The following is a 21533-nucleotide window of genomic DNA, read 5'->3' as shown; positions in this document are numbered from 1 at the left end:
CTAGAAAAATTAACACTTCCCCTTTTGAACCAGCAGCAACAGCAGACTTACAGTTCTTATCTTGGAAAACTGCCTTCCTGCTAGCAATCACTTCAGCAAGAAGGGTATCTGAGTTACAGGCATTAATGGCAGTACAGCCTTTCCTTATCTTTCATCAGGATAGAGTGTCTCTGAGAACCAATCCTACTTTTATGCCAAAGGTGGTATCCAGGGTGTCCTTGAACCAAGCTATACATTTACCTACATTCTTTCCCAACCCACAGAACAGGGGGGAAAAACTACTACACACCTTGGATGTGCACAGACAACTGCGCTACTATCTGGACAGAACCAAGGCCAGCAGAAAAACTGACCAGCTTCTGGTAGCATATGCAACAGGAATGCAGGGAAAAGCAATTTCAAAACAGACAATTTCAAAATGGATAGGAAATTGCATTCGATTCTGCTACTCATTTCATGGAAAGACAACTCCTGAAAATATCAGGCCTCATTCCACAAGAGCTAAAGCCACCACTACAGCTTTCCTACGAGGAGTGGCTACCAAAGACATTTTAGAAGCTGCTACTTGGAGCTCCGTGCATACATTTGCCAAGCATTATAATCTTTCTTTATACTCCAGATCCCGAGCAGGTTTTGCAACTGCTGTTTTACAAGGGATCTTAACTACACCATCATTATCTTAGTGCCTCCTCCCCCAGTTTGGCTATGGTATTCTACCCATTTGTTAGGACTGCAGATGCATCCTTGAAGGACATAGTACAGTTTTGTACCTACCATAAATGTAGATGTCTGATAGGTATGCATCTGCAGTCAGGATTACCCACCCACCTTCCCCTCAGTGGTATTCCTAGGGTACTTACCCCTCATTTAGCTAGCTGGGGGAATCTATTATGGTGTATTTGTTTGTATGTATATATGTATATATATTTAGTTTTCTACTGTTTGGAATTATCTGCATTTATCCAAATTTAGCCTTCCTAGAGGGCACCTGGCATCTGGGGCAAGAAACACTGAGGAAAATGGCGTCGGCTGATGCCTTTATACCCAAGCAGCTATGACGTCGGGTGAAGTGCGACATCAGCCGAGGCCAGACCCAGACTTTGGAATCCGGCCGACCGAAGGGCTGCCTGAGGCAGGACAACCCATTTGTTAGGACTGCAGATGCATACCTATCGGACATCTACATTTATGGTAGGTACAAAACTGTACTTTTAGATAAGATCATCAAACAGATTGCAGCCATTCCTGATTTACATCTCATTACTGTATCATTTACATATTTTTTACAAGCTTACTAAAGTAGCTGGTTCTAAGTGTAGTTGTCCTTCATTTAACTAAGCTTTGCTTGGGCACAGCCAGTGCAAATTCCTGCTATGCCTAAGTGCAATGACTGTGGATGTTGCCAAATGTTCTGTTCAGCATCAAACCATTCACACATTGGGAAGCAAGCATAAAAGAAACTGCTACAGCCCTTGAAATGGGCAGACTATTACCCCTTAGAATTAGTTTTATACGATGGTTTTATATGCTGCATGTACCTATTATTGTCTATATTTCATTCTGTCTCTCTCCTCACTAACCAGATTGCTGCCCTTATTCACCAGTGTAGCTAACATCTGCAATCATTAGATGCTTGTGTTTGGATAGGCTCTCCCCACAGCTGTTACCATCAGTTCCCCTTGTACCCCCATCTCATTGGCCACTCCATGCATACTTCTATCACTGACCACTAAATTAATTTCCTTAACTATTCCACAGCCCTTACATTAATCCAGACCACTCAATCTTCTACCTCAAATTAGGTATCTTTCTCCCCTAAACCTGACTAATGTGCCAGGCCACTTTGTATAACCTTCCTGTTTGTTTTCTGCATCTGTCTCCTAATAGCTTCTTTTACCATACTGCCACCCCAATCACTACATTTTATGTCCACTCTCATGTTTCCACCCCTCACTGTGTCATGGTCCCACTGTTCCCCACTGTTTTCTTAAGTTATCCTCCAGCTTCCTGTTTTCCAGTCTCTGAATCATGTCACCCGATCCCAATTGATTTTCCTTAATGTAGGATTTTTGCTGATTTCCCATTCATGCCTCATTGAACTTGTTCTGTGGAAAAGGAGAATGGAGGGGAGAATTATTTTTAACTTGCAAAGTTCAGAAATCCTTACTTGCACAATTGAAAAAGGTAAATGTCTGCTCTTCTATTCCTTTATCAACTTAAGTCAGCAGGTGCACAAAATGGACCTGTGTCCTTATAGCTTAATTTGATTCATGGCTAGGATGGGGTGAAGGTGACAGCTGTCCCAGGTGCAACTTGTTAGGAACCATGATGGACAGTGCTGGTCAAGCAGAAATGGAGTGCCATCAATGCAGTGCCAGCAGTAGTCATTCAATACTGAGGCCAGAATTCATTTGTTTTCACAAGCCTCAGATGTGTGGCTGTTTAAATGATTAAATCAAGTGACTTATAAAAACTAAAAGAAAAGAAATATTTTTTTTCAGGGTTGAAGAAGAGATTTCTTTCTTTTTCTTATTTTCAACTTTAGTTTGAGAGGTACCAGTCTGTTGAACTGCTGGGGTACTTTCTCCTAACTTTGACATGTTACTCCTGTCCTTGATCAGTTCATCTCAAGGATAGATTGACCATCCCAATCGCTCATTTCCTATTATCAGTTGTTGACGTGCCCAGAAATGGGCGGTTTAACTGTCTGTCCTTGGATTCCTTTGCTTGCTCTTCCTCCTTTCTTCCAACAGTGCACATGGCAAATCCACTCTAAGAGAAATTAAAATCCCTGGTATATAAATAGTCTGCAACGCTTTGGCCATTTGCCTTTATGCTGCATTTTTCCTATCATATTTGCTCATTTATTAAACTCAACTAGCAAAATGTCAACCTCCCATTTTCTGTTGAATTTGCATTAAAAGACTCCTGCTGTTTTCTTTTCTCTGTAAGTATTACCCTTCAGAATTTCTGAAATGGTGTGCCTGCCTATACTTATTAGAATGAAAGGGGGACTTATTCTTAGTTAATGTGACCACTGTTGCAGTTTTAGCATAATAATGTCCCTTCTAGTGGCAAATGCCAGTGTATCCTGCTGAAAATGGCAGCTTTTATGTCGTTAGTAATAAAAGAAAAAAAAGTGAACCACACATTGTGCTTCTTTACAGGCTCCAGAAACCTTTGAGGATGTTGCTGTCATTTCTCAGAAGAAGAGTGGAAGATGTTAAGAAAACAAGACAAGGAGCTTCACAGAGAAGTGATGGTACAGAACTATGAAACCCTGATTTCAGTAGGTAAGTGTGGTTCTATCCTATTTAGGTAGATCTTTATTGTGAGAAGTAGGGGTGTCCTATTAAAAAGCTGTGTCAAGAGATCTCTGCTCTTTGATAAGTGATCTGGTCCATTGTAGGCCCTTTTAGCCATGACCCCGGACCACAGTGGCTAATGAATATGGATCCAGGTGTGCACTTTATAGAAACCTGTTTGAATCAACATATTTTTGTGAAGCAGAGTGAAGTCTGAGTTATCTGAGAAAATTAATAAGACGTAGGAGAAACATATCAAACTCCACACTAACCATAGATGTTGGGCAGAATTGAATCCTGAACATGGAACTGTGAGGAAGAAACCAGATCAATCATTCAGAAATGTACACATTGTAATAGGGACTGATCTCTGTCACCTTTTAACTTCAGATGTCATGACAGCTATGTTAATACCATTCTATAATAAATATATGTAGTCATGAATAATCTTTCTCCTTCCTTTTAGGGCCATACCTCACATAGTTACAACATATTCTAGTTTTCAATGTCATTGTTTCTTTCTGTGGGTTATGCTGTGTATGACAATGTTGTAAATTACATTTTTATTAATTCCACCTTTTCATATTCTTCTCTATATCCTGTCAGGTTTATCCATTTGTTCTTTTACATGAAACAGCAATCTTTTGGTAAGTGTGCACTGCTCCATGAAATACTGAATATTCTCTAATTTGTCTCAAGAAAGTAATAATGCAGAGATCCAGCAGTCACTCTTATGAAATAATTATTTCTTTATGTTTATAATGTACTATTTATTTATATTGTAAAACCTGTTGGGTATGTTTGGCTCCTTTCACAAATGACAAAGGGGTCTAGTATCATGCATTAGGAAGGTGGATATTTTGGGAATCAAACCTATTTCTGCAAGATTGTAGTGAAGATACTAAACTGCTCTGCTCTGCCCTGTACAATCACAGAGCACTCAAGACAGAGCTTCTGATGTACACCTGCAGCTCCAATTTTCCTCCAGTTCCTGCTTTGGATCCAAGTAGCTCACCAGCCCCACATACAGATTTGTCACTTTACACCCACCCTGAGGCTGTTGGATGTTTATTTGGCTCATAGCATAAAATCACTGGTCTTAAACAATTTTCATGTGTCTCAGTCTATACAATGATGACACACAAAGGCAGAGTAACAAGTAAGTGTAAGGTTATAGACCTGCAGGATGCAGTCAGAAAGGCTTGAAAGGGAGGACCTGCATTACTAGAATTTCAAGGTAAGATGGACAGTTTCACAAGTATGCCCTGTACTTACACTGGTTACCTGAATGGTGAACACGCGATACACCTTCACTTTTAAGATGAACAGTGGATTGTCTTGGTGTATGAGAACCCCTACACATTCCACAGCAACAGACGTACTGAACAAAGTCACAGGAAATGCTTCACAGGCAATAAAGAATTTTTTAATAGAGTTTTTAGCACTTTTTCCCTTTTGGACTTCAGAAAATGCATGTATGCTCTAACTTCGCGCTTTATATAACAAAGTAACATGGTCTTATACCAGCTGACTTGAAAGGTGTTTAAAAGTCATACAGTCTCGCAGTAAAATATATCAACAATAAATGTTATGGGTAATAATACATGCTCACACATGAATTATATAATTAATGCTAAATAGTTTTATTTTCTGTAAAAGTTAAGCCTTCAAAATTATAAAGTAATAGATGTTTTATCGATCAGATAACTTGTTTATATGTAAAGTTTTATTCTCAATAATAGGTTCATAGGTTCATAGATTGGTACTAGGCTAACTGCCCTCATAGGCCATTTTAAGCCTAGCCAATTATGCATGTGAGAATAAAACCCTGCACCTTGTGTCTGCAAGGTAAACACCTTAACCATTATGCCATCCTCCCACCTGATACAGGTAAATAATAAAAGTGAACCGTAAAATATAAGTTATAAATTATACAATTTGACACTCAGTGTGAAACACTGCTAGTACTCACTCTGTCATTCATCCTAGCAGCATTTGTTGTGTCCACATAACTGTCTTTATTCTAGAATAAATTTCAAAGGATAACCTCTGAAGAGGACCTCTAAAGAGACCTTTTGGAGCACAAACAAAAAATATGCTGTTTTTTATTAATTTTTGCAGTCCAAAGAAAAAGAAATGTTCAAGATGGACAGAGGAATAAAACTACAGAATAGGGAAATGCTTTTATGAAAAGATGTGTCTCATGCAAATGATGACGTTGATCAGTGTAAAGCCCTTTGTTGTACTCACTGCAGGGATGTGTGCCTTTATTACTCAAGCAGTTGAGTAACTAGCCAGGTGTTTTTCTTCTGATGGAAATTATGTAGGAAAGACAAAGACATTTGGAAAAAAAAAGAATCTTAAGTAAAAATATCCTACAGCTTTAGAATGGCTTTTGTTGTGCTTCTTCCTTAAATCACATCAGGAAAGTGCAGTGAATAAGGAGTGTGTGTATTAAACTGCTACTTGGGGAACTGATGTACCCTTATCAGAGAAGGCTGTATTACATGTGCTGCATTTATTAATGTTACAGAATAACTACATGTAGTCCTACGTACAGACATAGGAAACCAGATATACCCTTATAATAGAAGGCTGTATTACATGTGCTGCATTTATTAATGTTACAGGATAACTACATGTAGTCCTACTTTCAGACATAGGAAACCAGAGATACCTTTATAGAAGGCTGTATTATATCAACTGCATTTATTAATGTTATGGGATAACTACATGTAGTCCTACTTACAGACCTAGGAAACCAGATATACCGTTATCATAGAAGGCTACATCATATGTGCTGTATTTATTAATGTTATAACTACATGTAGTCCTACTTGCAGACAAAGGAAACCAGAGATACCCTTATCATAGAAGGCTACATCATATGTGCTGTATTTATTAATGTTATAACTACATGTAGTCCTACTTGCAGACAAAGGAAACCAGATATACCCTTATCATAGAAGGCTGTATCATATGTGCTGCATTTATTAATGTTACAGGATAACTATATGTAGTCCTACTTACAGGCATAGGAAACCAGATATACCCTTATCATAGAAGGCTACATCATATGTGCTGTATTTGTTAATGTTATAACTACACGTAGTCCTACTTACAGACATAAGAAACCAGAAATACCCTTATCATAGAAGGCTGTATTACATGTGCTGCATTCATTAATGTTATAAAATAACTACATGTAGTCCTACTTACAGACATATGAAACCAGAGATACCCTTATCATAGAAGACTGTATTAAATGTGCTGCATTTATTAATGTTATGGGTAAGAACATGTAGTCCTACTTACAGACATAGGAAACCAGAGATGCCCTTGTCCTAGAAGACTGTATTACATGTGCTGCATTTATTAATGTTATGGGTAAGAACATGTAGTCCTACTTACAGACATAGGAAACCAGAGATGCCCTTATCATAGAAGGCAGTATTACATGTGCTGCATTTATTAACGTTACAGGATAACTACATGTAGTCCTACTTACAGACATAGGAAACTCGAGATACCCTTATCATAGAAGGCTGTAATACATGTGCTGCATTTATTAATGTTACAGGATAACTACATGCAGTCCTACTTACAGACATAGGAAACCGGAGATACCTTTATAGAAGGTTGTAGTATATCAACTGCATTTATTAATGTTATGGGATAACTACATGTAGTCCTACTTACAGACCTAGGAAACCAGATATACCCTTGTCATAGAAGGCTACATCATATGTGCTGTATTTATTAATGTTATAACTACATGTAGTCATACTTGCAGACAAAGGAAACCATAGATACCCTTATCATAGAAGGCTGTACCATATGTGCTGCATTTATTAATGTTACAGGATAACTACATGTAGTCCTACTTACAGACATAAGAAATCAGAAATACCCTTATCATAGAAGGCTGTATTACATGTGCTGCATTTATTAATGTTATAAAATAACTACATGTAGTCCTACTTGCATACATAGGAAACCAGAGATGCCCTTGTCCTAGAAGGCTGTATTATTAATGTTATGGGATAACATTTAGTCCTACTTACAGACATAGGAAACCAGAGATACCCTTATCATAGAAGGCTGTATTACATGTGCTGCATTTATTAATGTTACAGGATAACTACATGTAGTGCTACTTACAGACGTAGGAAACCAGAGATGCCCTTATCATAGAAGGGAGTACTACATGTGCTGCATTTATTAATTTTACAGGATAACTACATGTAGTCCTACATATAGACATAGGAAACCAGAGATACCCTTATCATAGAAGGATTTATTACATGTGTTGCATTTATTAATGTTACAGGATAACTACATGTAGTCCTACTTACAGACATAGGAAACCAGAGATACCCTTATCATAGGATGCTGTATCGTGTGTGCTGCATTTATTAATGTTACAGGATAACTATATGTAGTCCTACTTACAGACATAGGAAACCACAGATACCCTTATCATAGAAGGCTGTATCACATGTGCTGCATTTATTAATGTTACAGGATAACTACATGTAGTCCTACTTACAGACATAGGGATCCAGAGATACCCTTATCATAGAAGGTTGTATTACATGTGCTGCATTTATTAATGTTATACAATAACTACATGTGGTTTTACTTACTGACTTAGGAAACCCGAGATACCCTCATCATAGAAGGTTGTATTACATGTGCTGCATTTATTAATGTTATAATAACTACTTGCAATTCTACTTACAGACATAGGAAACCAGAGATACCCTTATCGTAGAAGGCTGTATTACATGTGCTGCATTTATTAATGTTACAGGATAACTACATGTAGTCCTACTTACAGACATAGGAAACCAGAGATACCCTTACCATAGAAGGCTGTATTACATGCGCTGCATTTATTCATGTTACAGGATATCTACATTTAGTCCTAATTAGAGATGTACTGGACATGTTCTCCTCTTACCAAAGTTGGTTGTATTTCACCTTTCTTTCTTAATATACATGGACTTGTCAAAGCTGATTTTCACTCCGGTGTGGAGAAAAAAAATAAAGTGAAAGTAATTGCAGCAGACGTGTAAAGATTAGAAATATTTTGTCATGAATTATATGCACAGATGGAAAGAGACATGCAACAATGTTCACAGGAGGGGTTATTACAGAAGATAGTATAAACAAAATGATTTTGTATACATTGATTAGAGTTTGCCTTCTCTCTTTACAATTTTCTGGTAAAAATGTGCAGCAGTTAGTGCACAGGTGATGGGAGAAAGATGACTTTGGGGGAGTGGATGTTAAACCTGTTTGAAGATTCTGACATTTGGGTTTGCCTCACTGCTTTAACTAACCTATATGAAGCTTCCATAATTAAGCTACCAGAAGAATGCAACTTCATGGTATGTTTTATTTTACTGGAATGTATCTGTTGATTTTATATGGCCAGTTTTGAAGTGCCTGTTCAGTGTACAGTGGCCTTGTCCTGGCGGTACCATGGAGTCATTCCTGTCCTGCACTTTTGTATCCTGTTATGCATGGAAATCATACCTCTCAACTGTACAGATTTACACAGAAAGTCGAGATTTTGGCCTCATATCTTTTGTCTGTTTTTCATAAAATTGTGGTTTTCTGGCAAATTACTGGTAAATTATTAAAAACTGAAGGTCAAAAATAATGACAGACATTTATGTTTCAGACTTCATATCCTTCAGAAAATTCACGCTAATGCAAAACCTGTTATTCTATCAACTTTCTAAGTTTGTAAGACGAATATTTAGAAATTGCCACTATGTTGTTTGGGCCTTTGTCGCCCTTTTATTTATGGCTTTGTCCAGATTTTTTGCTCGTACGTAAATTATGCTTTAAGAGAGTCAGTTTGATTTTGATTATCTGTGAAACTGTTTAGTCTTGGACTTGTGATCTTTTATTATACATTCCTTACTTTATGTTTTGTCCATTCACTGTGTTTAGAATTTGTAAGGTACTTAAATTTTGTAATGAACACCAACAGCAATTATGGCAGTGAGGCAACCATGAACCACTCGAACTTCACATTCCATAAAATGTTTATTGTATAAGTAACATGGTAAGCACTTTCGCTATGAGCTTCATCAGATCATTAAAAAAACTACCTTTACACATAACTGTCTCTAATTATTCAATTAACTAACATCCAACACTTAAAGGGATATACCTTTAGCTGAGACACCTAACAAAAAATACATATTAAAATATAGTCATAAAAACACACAAACCTATAAAAGATGTATGAAGTATATATCACATCTAAATTGTAGAACTGTTACAGGAGCACCCTGTTACATAGGGGTAGTATGCACCCCCATTACATATTCCATATTGTTATTAAAGGACAAGGGATGAGAGCTTTGAGGCTAAATGCCAAGAAAGAGAGATAAGGGAACATATGTATAACATCAGGGTTAAGTTGCATAATAATGCCCTTTCTAAACGCATCCTATTAATGGGACAGACGCATAGTTTTAGATTTATGGTTATTGATCGTATTTTACTTTGTTTACGGGGGAGGGGTGACATTAGGAATCACTCAGAGAGTAGGGAAGTAAAATGGATTTTAAGACTTAGGGTCGACGGAGGCAAAGGCCTCAATGGAAGAGCCTCTGTGAAACCACTATTGAAATCCAGGAGAATAACTCTTTGTTAGTAGTTTGCCCGTGTATTGATGCATCCCTCCCACACATGTGATATGAATTGTTTGATTTTGAATGTGATATATACTCTATATATTTTTTATATGTTTGTGAGTGTTTATGACTATATTTTAATATGTATTTTTTGTTAGGCGTCTCAGCTAAAGGTATATCCCTTTAAGTGTTGGATGTTAGTTAATTGAATAATTAGAGACTGCATAAATATGTGTGTGTAAAGGTAGTGGTTTTAATAGTCTGATGAAGCTCATAGCGAAAGCACTTACCATGTTACTTATACAATAAACATTTTATGGAATGTAAAGTTTGAGTGGTTCATGGTTGCCTCACTACCATAATTGGTGTTGGTGTTTGTTACAACTTTTTATCTTCTTTTGGTAGTGAGACATTTGCCCTGCGAAACACCTATTTGGTAGTTTACTTAAATTTTATATCTCTTATTAAGCAGTGCAAGGAAACTGTTAGTACGTATTATAATAGGGTATCATGCTAATATGTAACTCTGTCATTGTTGTATTGCAATGCATGTTTTGGTTGGGTGCAGTTTGTTTTGCACCTGCATGAACAGCATTCTGTTGCAAAATGTATTTCTTTGATTTGGATGCGGTCCAATCAAGTTTGCAAGGGAACATTAAGGCTCTGTGTTCTACTTTTTCAGAGTTGTGAGCCCCTGCAAACAAGAATTTGTTACCTGCCTGAGTGTTCCAGGAACTTCAAGTACCTGCTATATAATGTTGAAACCTTGCATGCATTAAGCTACATTTTTATGGCAGCTTTAATACTGATGATTATTTGGTATTACTTTGTAGCTGTGTTTCACTTGAGAGTACTTGAATATGTATGTTTCATTTATATTGTACGTATCAGTTTTGCAGTATGTTTTATTTATATTTTTATGTCTATGTGCTTGTATGCCTTGCTTCATTTTAGTGGAAGAGCTTAGGGGGGTGACCTGTATAATAAAACTGAAGTTGAGGTTAGTGGCACAACAGACCCAGAGGTCAGTATTAGTGGACCAGAGTGGAAATAAGGAGAGTGGAAGACTGGATTTGATAGTGGTGTGGGAGGTTGGAAGAGGCCCTTAGAAGTTGTGGGAGGTACATATTAAAAATGTGTGATCTGAAATTCTCAGAAAGTCATTTAAAACTGATATCAAGGAATGAGGTGTGTGCAAATGGGTGCATTTAGTTTAGGATTGTAGGTGATCAAATAGTGATTTCTTTTGATATGGATAGCAAAGGTCAGGTTGAGGAGGTAGAATTCCACCTGGTTGGGGATTTCAATTGCTCTGAGTTTACTTCATAATGGTGGATAGAATCATTAATGCTGCCCTGCAACGTGGTTGCAGATAGGATCATGTCTCTATGTAATGGTAAAGCATTTGTATTGGTGAGCAGGTGGTACTGCTGGGCACAATGATCACAGCTGTTTACAAACTGTCATCATTTTTATTGGGCGTCATGTAATTTGACAGTGAGGTTGTTTCCAACTATGTTAAACTGCAGTATACATTGTAGTTTTGGCAAAAGAATATTTCTTATGTCTTTTTAAGCATCTTGGGTAAGTTGAATTGTAGATGTACATTTTATTTTTAGGTTAAGGACTTTTTATGATTCTTTCTGTGTGATAATAAAGGAGAAATTGTGATCAGGTTGTATGACTAGGTATTCATAAATGTTTATGGGTAATTTTGTTGTCCCATAGATGTGTAATATCTTATTTACTGTGAAGGATAATTCAGGGTTCCAAATATCATAGTTAAAAGACAAGTAATATCAACTTGTGGGCATGTGCATCAAATCTGTAAAAGCCTTTGTAGGCTATTTAACTCTGTAGTGGTGAAAACAGCAGTCATTTGTGTAAGTGGTCATCTCAAGCTGCGGGACATCGGCTACAGGAGTTTCTGAACAAAGAGAGAAGAATGGGATGCAAAGAGACTTGTGGAACTGCTGTAAGGACTGTAGCTTTGGAGTCTGTGTAACTAAGTTGTACATTAGTCTCTTAAATGTGTAACCCCTAGCTGGGCAAAACTAGTTTGCTGTTACTGTTAGCTCTTGCTGGCATTAACATTCTAACTATTACTGATGGCTGACCTTTTTATATCTGTTACTTTATGGTTTTGTGCCCCATAACAGTGTTCCATATTGTAGTTTTACTTTGAAAAGGAACATTAGAGGCAAGCAGTCACAGTGACAATAACACAATAGCCATGTACACCTTTAAAAAAAACCTTTTCAAGCACTTAATAATGCCACCCCCCCCCCCCATACATGTTAAGTTTGGTGTAACTTTGTGTCTATCAATCCAGTCCTCAAGACTAGCTAACAAAAGTAGTGCTTTGACCTGTAGTGGTAATGTTTTCCATTAACTCGGAATGCCTCCGTATGAAGTTGTGGTCCTATTTCAAAGGCCATGCATCAGTGTTCTAAAACTGTACCTGTGAGATCATGCTTGTCAAAGTTATTCTTGAAGTCTGCAGTTGAATCTAGTTCTTTAAGATATTTAATGTTTAATTTAAAAAAATACAAAGGTTATCTTGGTTTTGAACTGGCATTTTACTTAGTTAACTTCCTTTGGGATTACACTTGTTTGATTAATGTTTCTTGTACGTGTGATGAAATTGTCTTTAAAGGCATTTTAACGTAGGAAAAAGTTATATAGGTTTTCTTTTGAAAAATTTTTTAAAAAATGTTAGATTTAATGATTGTTTTAATTGGTTGGGAATGTTGTTTTTATGTTGATCGTTTTACACCTGTATGTTAAAAGGTGTATTGTTCAATACCTTGGTTGTCAAGGATATGACATCATGTCAACAAAACCTTTTGCACTTAAAAAGTGGATTTGGCGCCTTTTTATCTTGTCTGAAGAAGCTTCTGTCTTTTCAGGAGCGAAAACGTTCTTAATAAAATACGTTAACATTTTTTGGTTCCCGAGTGCTTTGGATTTGCTCCGCTCTTTTGTTCAGTTGTTTAGTTACTTGTTTGGCTTCTCCAGTTTGTTTGTCCGCGATATGGCAAGTCCAAAAACTCCGGTCCTATTTGAGTCTGGTAATGCTACTTCCACCGATGTTCCTCCCATGGGTGATCCGAAAAATTTTGAAACTTTGCTTGTACTACTGACTCAACGCTTGGATTCTTTGAATTCACGGTTGGACAGAATTGAGTCCAATGATGCGTCAACCACACGGAGTGCCATCCCCAGCCAATCGACCAGCAGTAATACGAGGCCGGGGAGTGGATCATCCGATTCATTACAACCTGGTCAATTACAACGCATGACGGCCACTATTGAGAGTTTCAACCCTGCAGAAACACCTGCTGGTATTAGGCTGTCTCATCCATTAAGGCAGGACGACAACATTAACCGATATGAAGTAACCGGTATTACGTCTGGTGTAGATAATACTGTTTCCAATGGTGGAAACACCAATGCTGTCGGTACGAACCTTAATTCCGGGCTTATTGGTGTGCCTACATTTGGGGAATGGGCCAAGAACACTGAAGCGTTTGCTTTTGGCCCCCCTTTTTCATCGGGCCCGCCGGTCACAGGAATTGAAACTTCAGGTAATATAGATGATAGCATTGCTGTTAATTTAAAGCTGTTGGACACTAAAATGTTAAAGATTAAGAAACTTCAGCTTGAAGTTTCGTATTTCAAGCATTGTTTATTTTTATTTATTTTACATTTGTTGACCGGGCTAGTCTAGCTGGACATGTATCCGTTTTCAGTAGAGGCCCGGGGAGAAAAGCTCCAGTACAGGCAATAAACAATACATTGGCACAATAAAGCATTGATATGAGTAAACAATACAATGTAAAAAAGAAAATTCAATTTCAACACAAAAGAGATACTAAAAATAGGAGATAAACTTATAATATGTACTACTGTATTAGACTTATTAAAAAGAAACTATAACACTACTACTAATATATACTACTGTATTAGCCTTATTAAAACAGAAACAATAACACAAGATGAAGTTAAAAAGGTTGCTGGCAAAGTCTACATTCTCAGATACAAATCTCAAAACTATTGAAAGTGTTTGTGAGGAGCTCAGAAAGTGGAAAGGGGAGGAAAAATTAGGTAAATGAGGACATGGTTTCAGTCGGGATTAGCACAAGGACACAACCACTGTGCTTTAAGATGTTCTCTGATGTGTTTTTTGAAAAGAGAGGTAGAGTTTTGATTAGTAATTTCTTGAGGGAGTTGATTCCAGATTTTACCTATGGAATTTGAAAATAATGAATCTCCAGCTTTATTATATGATTTAGTTAGAGATACTAGGAGTTTGTTAGCAGAACAGAGTGTGGCTAGGTTTTTATATGGGATTATCTGTTTTGTAAGGCTAGGGGTGGCATCAGGGTAGAAGAGGGTCTTTGAATGATGAGTAGTTGTTGATAGAGTAAGTGGTTAGTTAGCTCTAACCAGTCTAGCTGTTTGAGGTTAAGACAGTGGTGTGTTCTTAGGGGAGTAGCAGTAATGAATCTGGCTATGCTATTGTAGCAGATAGAGAGTTTGGTAATGTTATTTTTGGATAAGTTAGTATAGATAGGTGAGGCATAGAAGAGGGTGGAGATCAGGTGTGTCTGAGCAATGGTTTTTCTAGCTACTGGGGTCAGAAAGGGTTTAATTCTGTAGAGAGTCCCAATTTTTTGTTTACAGCTTTAATAGTGGTGTTGATGTGTTCATCATAATTGAGACTATTATCAATAGTTACACCTAGTAATCGAGTGGTCTTATCAGGGTTAATACTGGTTGCATTATTTGAGGAGATAGTAAAGAGAGGTGTGGGAGATTTGTGAGTGGGAGTAAAAGAAGAAGCTTAGTTTTTTTGGGGTTAAGGAGGAGGCAGTGTTGCATAAACCAGTTTTCGACAGTTAAGAAGACTGTTTGGGTGAGGGACTGTAGGGAGGGAATATTTTTAGCAGTGCAGATTAATGTTGAGTCATCAGCATATTGAATGCAGGTGGCTTGAGGTATATTGAGATGTAGGTCATTGATAAATAATGAAAAAAGAAGAGGGCCAAGGATTGATCCTTGTGGAACACCAATATTTACTGGGAGTAAGGAAGATAGGTTGTTCTCCCATAGGACTGCTTGTTGCCTGTTTTGGAGATAGCTCTCAAACCACTGTAGTGAGTATGGGCTGAGAGAATAAAGGTTTAGTTTGTCAAGAAGTAAATTGTGGTTAACCATATCAAAGGCTTTTGAAAGGTCTATGAATAGTGCTGAGGAGAAATGATTTTTGTTTCTATTAATATTTATGGTGTCAGAGAAGGAAAGGAGGGCAGTTGTAGTGCTGTGGAATGGTCTGAATCCATGTTGACAGTCGGCTAGAAGTTTGTTTTGAAGAAGGTAGTTAAGAATTTGTTTATGAACACATCTTTCCATAATCTTGGCTAATGGGGAAAGTAAGGCAATAGGTCGAAAATTTGAGAGTTTAGTTAATGAGAAAAGAAAAAGTGGTTCCCAAAGGTTTGAGGAGCTCGTTTGCTCCTACGGGGTTATTTTTTGACCCTCTATTTATGGGCGAGCTTTCTAGCCTTTTTAATAAACAAGGGTTAGAATTGCTCGAGGTCATGGTGAAACATTATGTGAAACAGATTGACTTCTTGTTGTCAGAAACCAACGTTCTTAATGAGAAAATTAAAATGGACATAAACTTTCTCCGGTATAAATATGATTATCACCGGATTTTTGAAAGCATCGACGCTTTACTAGTTAAATTAAAAACAAATAAAAATAAAAAATTAATGAGAGATCGGCAAGCATATGCTAATGAGCTTGCCTATCCTAACCTGGTTAAGAACTCTAATGGGCTTAAAAACCAGGTTGAACTACATAACAAAAGTACTAATGACAGAGGTGTGGCCCCCCCTTCTACTACCCTGGATGAAAATGAACATGAAATTGAGGATGGAGATGAAGGTCCATCTTCTCATCAACCAAGGAGAAGTAACAGAATTAAAACCAACTACAATAACCAGGGTTATCGTCCTAATTATAAAAACCAAACAAAGTCTTCTTTAGGGCGGAAGAATTACCAGCGGCAAAACAACCAGAACAAACTGAAATAGAGCCCATTTTAGGGCCTTCCACTGCCTCTTCTGGTAAACCCACTATTTTGACTAATAACAAAGGTGACTTCATGGTGTATAACTTCTCCGAAGTCAACATTGAACAAGACCTAATCGAACTGTTGGCTTTTGGCTTGTCCTTTGTTCCTGATCAGAAGATCTGTCTACCTAAGCTCTTAATGGACTTTAAATGCTTTGTGCGTAGCTTAAACCTTAAAGTGTTGTTTAATGGTGATTCTATTAAGGACAAACCTCCTTTTAAACTGTTAAGTGCCTTTAATCCTCCCCTACACCCTATTCTGCATACCTTTGAGTATGCTTGTGAACTTGACTTTAGACAATTGTTTGAGAACATTAAATGGTTTGATAATAAAAGTAACATTTCACCTGAACAAAGAGTAAGCTTGAAAAACTTATGTAACTTACCTATTAGGGTGATCAAGCCAGATAAGGGTGGGGGCTTAGTCATCTTTGATAAGAATGACTATATTTCAAGAATGTCTAAGGTACTTAACTCTCCAGCTTATGAAATTTCATCCTTAAATGAGACATCAGGCCAATACAATAGGATCAAGGGGTACTTCAGGGACTTGTTTATTGAAGGGAGGATAGACATCGACACCTTCAACTTTATAAACATCTCTTTCCCTAGAGTTCCAGTGATGTTTGGGATCCCCAAAATCCATAAAAACCTGGTGGATCCACCTATGCGAGCTCTAGTGGACGGGAGATGTTGTATTACCCACCCTTGTGCTAAAGTTGTTGATTATATCCTTAGTAAATACCTTAAGCTACTACCTCAAATCTGTAAAGACTCTTGGTCTTTCTTAAGGTCCATTAATGACATTCCTTTCAACCCTTCCTACAACTTTTTAACAATCGATGTGGTGGATTTATACACCTCTATACCACACCAAGAAGCTGTGGAATGGGTTGAACTCATGTTAGTAGATCTAGAAGCCCCGAAAGATGAGATTGAGGTGGTCACTCTCCTTCTTGACATCATTTTATCGTCTAATTTTTTCATCTTTAACAACTGCCACTACTTGCAGAAAAGGGGTATAGCCATGGGCTCCCCATGTGGAGGCAGTGTGGCTAATTTGGTGGTTGCTTACTGGGAAAAGACATTTTTGTTTAAGAACTCCCAGTTTAAAGAGGTCACCAAATTTTACACACGCTTTTTAGACGATGTGTTTGTCCTCATCCAGGGTAATTTGGATACTGTCACTAATTTAATTGGTAATATGAACGAATCATGTACCTTTTTAACATTTACTCACCACTTTTCAGTCAGTGAGATTGACTATTTGGACGTCAAACTTGTTAAAGACCATCATAACAATCGAATTCTTTCTAGTATTTTTAGGAAGTATACCTACTGCAATGCCTTTTTACATTTTTCCAGTAATCATCCCTGGAAACAAAAAGTCCATTGTTAAAGGCCAGTTAGTTAGAGCTACACGTATGTGTAACACCCCAACGGCCTTTGAAGATGAGTGTTCCACGCTTAGAAGCATGTTCCTGAACAGGGGTTACCCTTGTGAACTACTTGACATTTTAATTGATGAAGTTTCTTTTAAAAGAGCTTCAGGGTTTTATCAACCACTCCTTCAAGGCACTAAACAGCGCACCCTTCATGTCACTGAGATTTTGGAAATACTTCCACATAGTAATGAACCTGGACCCCTTTTGCATGAATCCAGTAGCTCTGGCTATGACAAACCTACCTTAACCCGTGATTTCAAGACTTGTTTTATCATTACACACAATAAACACATTAATAGCATGTGTTCAATTATTAAGAAGAATTGGCATTTTATTTTAAATAATGCCTATTTATTTGAAATCTTGGGCTCTTTCCCCACTTTTGTATTTAAGAGGGGTAAAAACTTGAAAGAATTGTTGCAAACAGGAGACTCCCCATATGTTCGATCTAGACAAACCGGGACATTCTCCTGTGGGATTTGTAACTGGTGTCGATTATTAAAAACAGGCAATTCTTTTGTTATAAGAGGAGAAAAATTTTACATCAAACATAAGATCTGTTGTGACACTAAGTCAATAGTTTACATCGCATTTTGTAACTGTTGTTCGGCATTTTATGTTGGTAAAACGGACCGCAGGCTGCGGGACCGGGTTTACCAACATAATTATGCTATAAAAAACAAAAAAACTGACAATGCTCTTTCGAAGCATGTTTTAGATCATGTTGGGCACAGCTTTTGTTTCATGGGGATTGACTTAGTTAAAGTTGGGATTAGGGGGGGCCCTCAACCTCTCCTACTCGAAATAAAGGAGTTGGAATGGCAATTGCTATTAAATGCCTTCTCTCCCCCTGGGCTAAATGAAGCCTGCAACATCTCCGTTATTTTAAAATATAAAAGTTATCTTAGGAATTAGATTTGTATATTATTTAACTTTAACAACTGTGCCCAGTAGACACTCGTTGTTTAGTTCTTTTTGAATATACATTAAAAGGCCTTGCATGTTTTAGATTTTTCCTAATGTATTATTTAGGGTTAAATGTACCTTGTAATATTGCTGTTAACCCAAAATACAAAGGTTATCTGGGTTTTGAACTGGCATTTTACTTAGTTAACTTACTTTGGGATTACACTTGTTTGATTAATGTTTCTTGTACGTGTGATGAAATTGTCTTTAAAGGCATTTTAACGTAGGAAAAAGTTATATAGGTTTTCTTTTAAAAAATTTTTTAAAAAATGTTAGATTTAATGATTGTTTTAATTGGTTGGGAATGTTGTTTTTATGTTGATCGTTTTACACCTGTATGTTAAAAGGTGTATTGTTCAATACCTTGGTTGTCAAGTATATGACATCATGTCAACAAAACCTTTTGCACTTAAAAAGTGGATTTGGCGCCTTTTTATCTTGTCTGAAGAAGCTTCTGTCTTTTCAGGAGCGAAAACGTTCTTAATAAAATACGTTAACATTTTTTGGTTCCCGAGTGCTTTGGATTTGCTCAGTTGTTTAGTTACTTGTTTGGCTTCTATAGTTAAAAGACAAGTAATATCAACTTGTGGGCATGTACATCAAATCTGTAAAAGCCTTTGTAGGCTATTTAACTCTGTAGTGGTGAAAACAGCAGTCATTTGTGTAAGTGGTCATCTCAAGCTGCGGGACATCGGCTACAGGAGTTTGTGAACAAAGAGAGAAGAATGGGATTCAAAGATACTTGTGGAACTGCTGTAAGGACTGTAGCTTTGGAGTCTGTGTAACTAAGTTGTACATTAGTCTCTTAAATGTGTAACCCCTAGCTGGGCAAAACTAGTTTGCTGTTACTGTTAGCTCTTGCTGGCATTAACATTCTAACTATTACTGATGGCTGACCTTTTTATATCTGTTACTTTATGGTTTTGTGCCCCATAACAGTGTTCCATATTGTAGTTTTACTTTGAAAAGGAACATTAGAGGCAAGCAGTCACAGTGACAATAACACAATAGCCATGTACACCTTTAAAAAAAAACCTTTTCAAGCACTTAATAATGCCACCCCCCCCCATACATGATAAGTTTGGTGTAAATTTGTGTCTATCAATCCAGTCCTCAAGACTAGCTAACAAAAGTAGTGCTTTGACCTGTAGTGGTAATGTTTTCCATTAACTCGGAATGCCTCCGTATGAAGTTGTGGTCCTATTTCAAAGGCCATGCATCAGTGTTCTAAAACTGTACCTGTGAGATCATGCTTGTCAAAGTTATTCTTGAAGTCTGCAGTTGAATCTAGTTCTTTAAGATATTTAATGTTGGATGGAAACCATCTTGGACATTTGTAAAGATTCTGATGAGTTAAATGTGTGTATACATTGAATATAGAATAGTTTTAGTAGGAGTCTGATGGCTATAGATGAGTTTTATTAGGATTAATAATGCTATGATTTTGTGTTTTTATGTGCAGGATACAAAATCCCTCCTGATAAATTGTTGTTGCTGCTTAAAGATGCTCATGATAAACTGTTAAATGATGACGTAGAGGGTAACGACACAGAACAGAAGGAGAATCCTGAAGATAAGCTCAACAGTAAGTGAAAACTTTATTAATGATACAGTTTGTACGAATTTGCTTTCTATTGATATTGATATTTTTGAGGAAAATGAGAGGGAATTCATAGTGGAAGACTCGAGGTAAGATGGTAAGTAAAGACTGTGGTAATTCATTAAATGCATTTCTGTAAAGTTTAATTTTTAATGTAAACAAGTCAGTCACAATCATGGTATCACTGAACTGAAAGGCAGTGGATTTGATGGAAGACATGATACAATGAGCAAGAGCCTGTTTTTTGAGCAGTTTCTCATAAAATATTCAGACTTTGGACTCTGTATGCAGTTTCAAAGCAATGTCTTTAATCTGATTTAGCAATGTCTTTAATAGAATTCTTACAATAGACAAGGTTATTTATACATCATAACTTTCAGTGTTTTTTTAACCCTTCAGTTCTGGGTGTTAAAGTTTACTAGGGTTCAATGTAACATTGGTCTTGGTGCATGAATATGGGTATGAGGATGCATCACGGGTGATATTCATGTATTCATTGATTCAAAACAATGTATTACTCTATAAAAGGGATTTGATTTGACTATTCATCTGGTGAGAAGGGCAGGGGATATTAAGTGTATAAAAGATAATTGGAGTGTTAACTACAAGAATTGATCATTTAATTGCATGGTCCCTGTTCTGTATCTCTGTAGTGTATGAAGCATGTGGGTTTAATCTGAATAATAATTAGCAATTCATAGAATTAAAAAAAAAAGTTGTGAAATAACTCCTCCCCATTTTATACTGCTGTGTAGAAAGGTTGACTTCATGCTAACTGGTAAAGGATAGTGATGTACATCCCAGATGAAGTTTGATAACAGCATCTATATTAGCCCCACAAGTACTCCCAATGCAACTGTAGGAATATGAGGCTTGACATTCATTGTAATGCAGGCACCTTTTGTTATCCGTCCCTCTAGTCTCTGTAACCCACCATACCCTACCTTGCTATACTGAATCAGTTGATTATGGACATCAGCCTAACATGGTACTCCTTACTTTGTTACAGTGCTTTTTTACACAGCTGCAAGTTTAACTTGCAATACCATATCTTGTTATATTAGACCCATGTATTTATACAGGTGAAATCCTTACCTGCCATACAGTACTTTGCTACACTGAATCACTTAACAGAGCTGAAAGTCTAACCCATCAATGCCTGTCTTGCTGTAATAATTATTTTATTTACACAGGTGAAAGCAAAATCCAGCATACCCTGCCTTTCATCCGTCTAGCCATATCAAAATTCTGTAGTAACCCTGTGAACAACTGCCACAAGCCATAGAGTTTACTAGGCAAGTAAAGAATGGAATAGATTGTCAGGCCTGTTTTCCGTATCCCTCACTGAATCACAGACATCTACATACACCAACTGCACATGTGCATGCACACGCGCACACACACGCGCAAGCAGATGTAG

General features: G+C 37.1%; 1 protein-coding gene across 1 annotated transcript in view; it reads left to right on the top strand.

Moving 5' to 3' along the window:
* The window catches only part of LOC122813967 (nuclear factor 7, brain-like), a 144988-nt gene extending 124893 nt beyond the window's left edge, over positions 1–20095 (top strand). Inside the window, exons 5-6 of the mRNA XM_044086522.1 lie at positions 3168–3293; positions 19976–20095. Coding sequence (XP_043942457.1) covers positions 3168–3227 — 60 coding nt within the window. The 3' untranslated portion in view covers positions 3228–3293; positions 19976–20095. The remainder of the gene's footprint in view (positions 1–3167; positions 3294–19975) is intronic.
* The last annotated feature ends 1438 nt before the right edge of the window (positions 20096–21533 follow it).

The sequence above is a fragment of the Protopterus annectens genome, chromosome 10.part0 (genome assembly GCF_019279795.1).
Source record: "Protopterus annectens isolate FY-2018-M chromosome 10.part0, PAN1.0, whole genome shotgun sequence".
Classification (NCBI taxonomy): Eukaryota; Metazoa; Chordata; order Ceratodontiformes; family Protopteridae; genus Protopterus; species Protopterus annectens.
The sequence above is the reverse complement of the archived record's forward strand: the minus strand, read 5'-3'. Positions and strand labels throughout refer to the sequence as shown.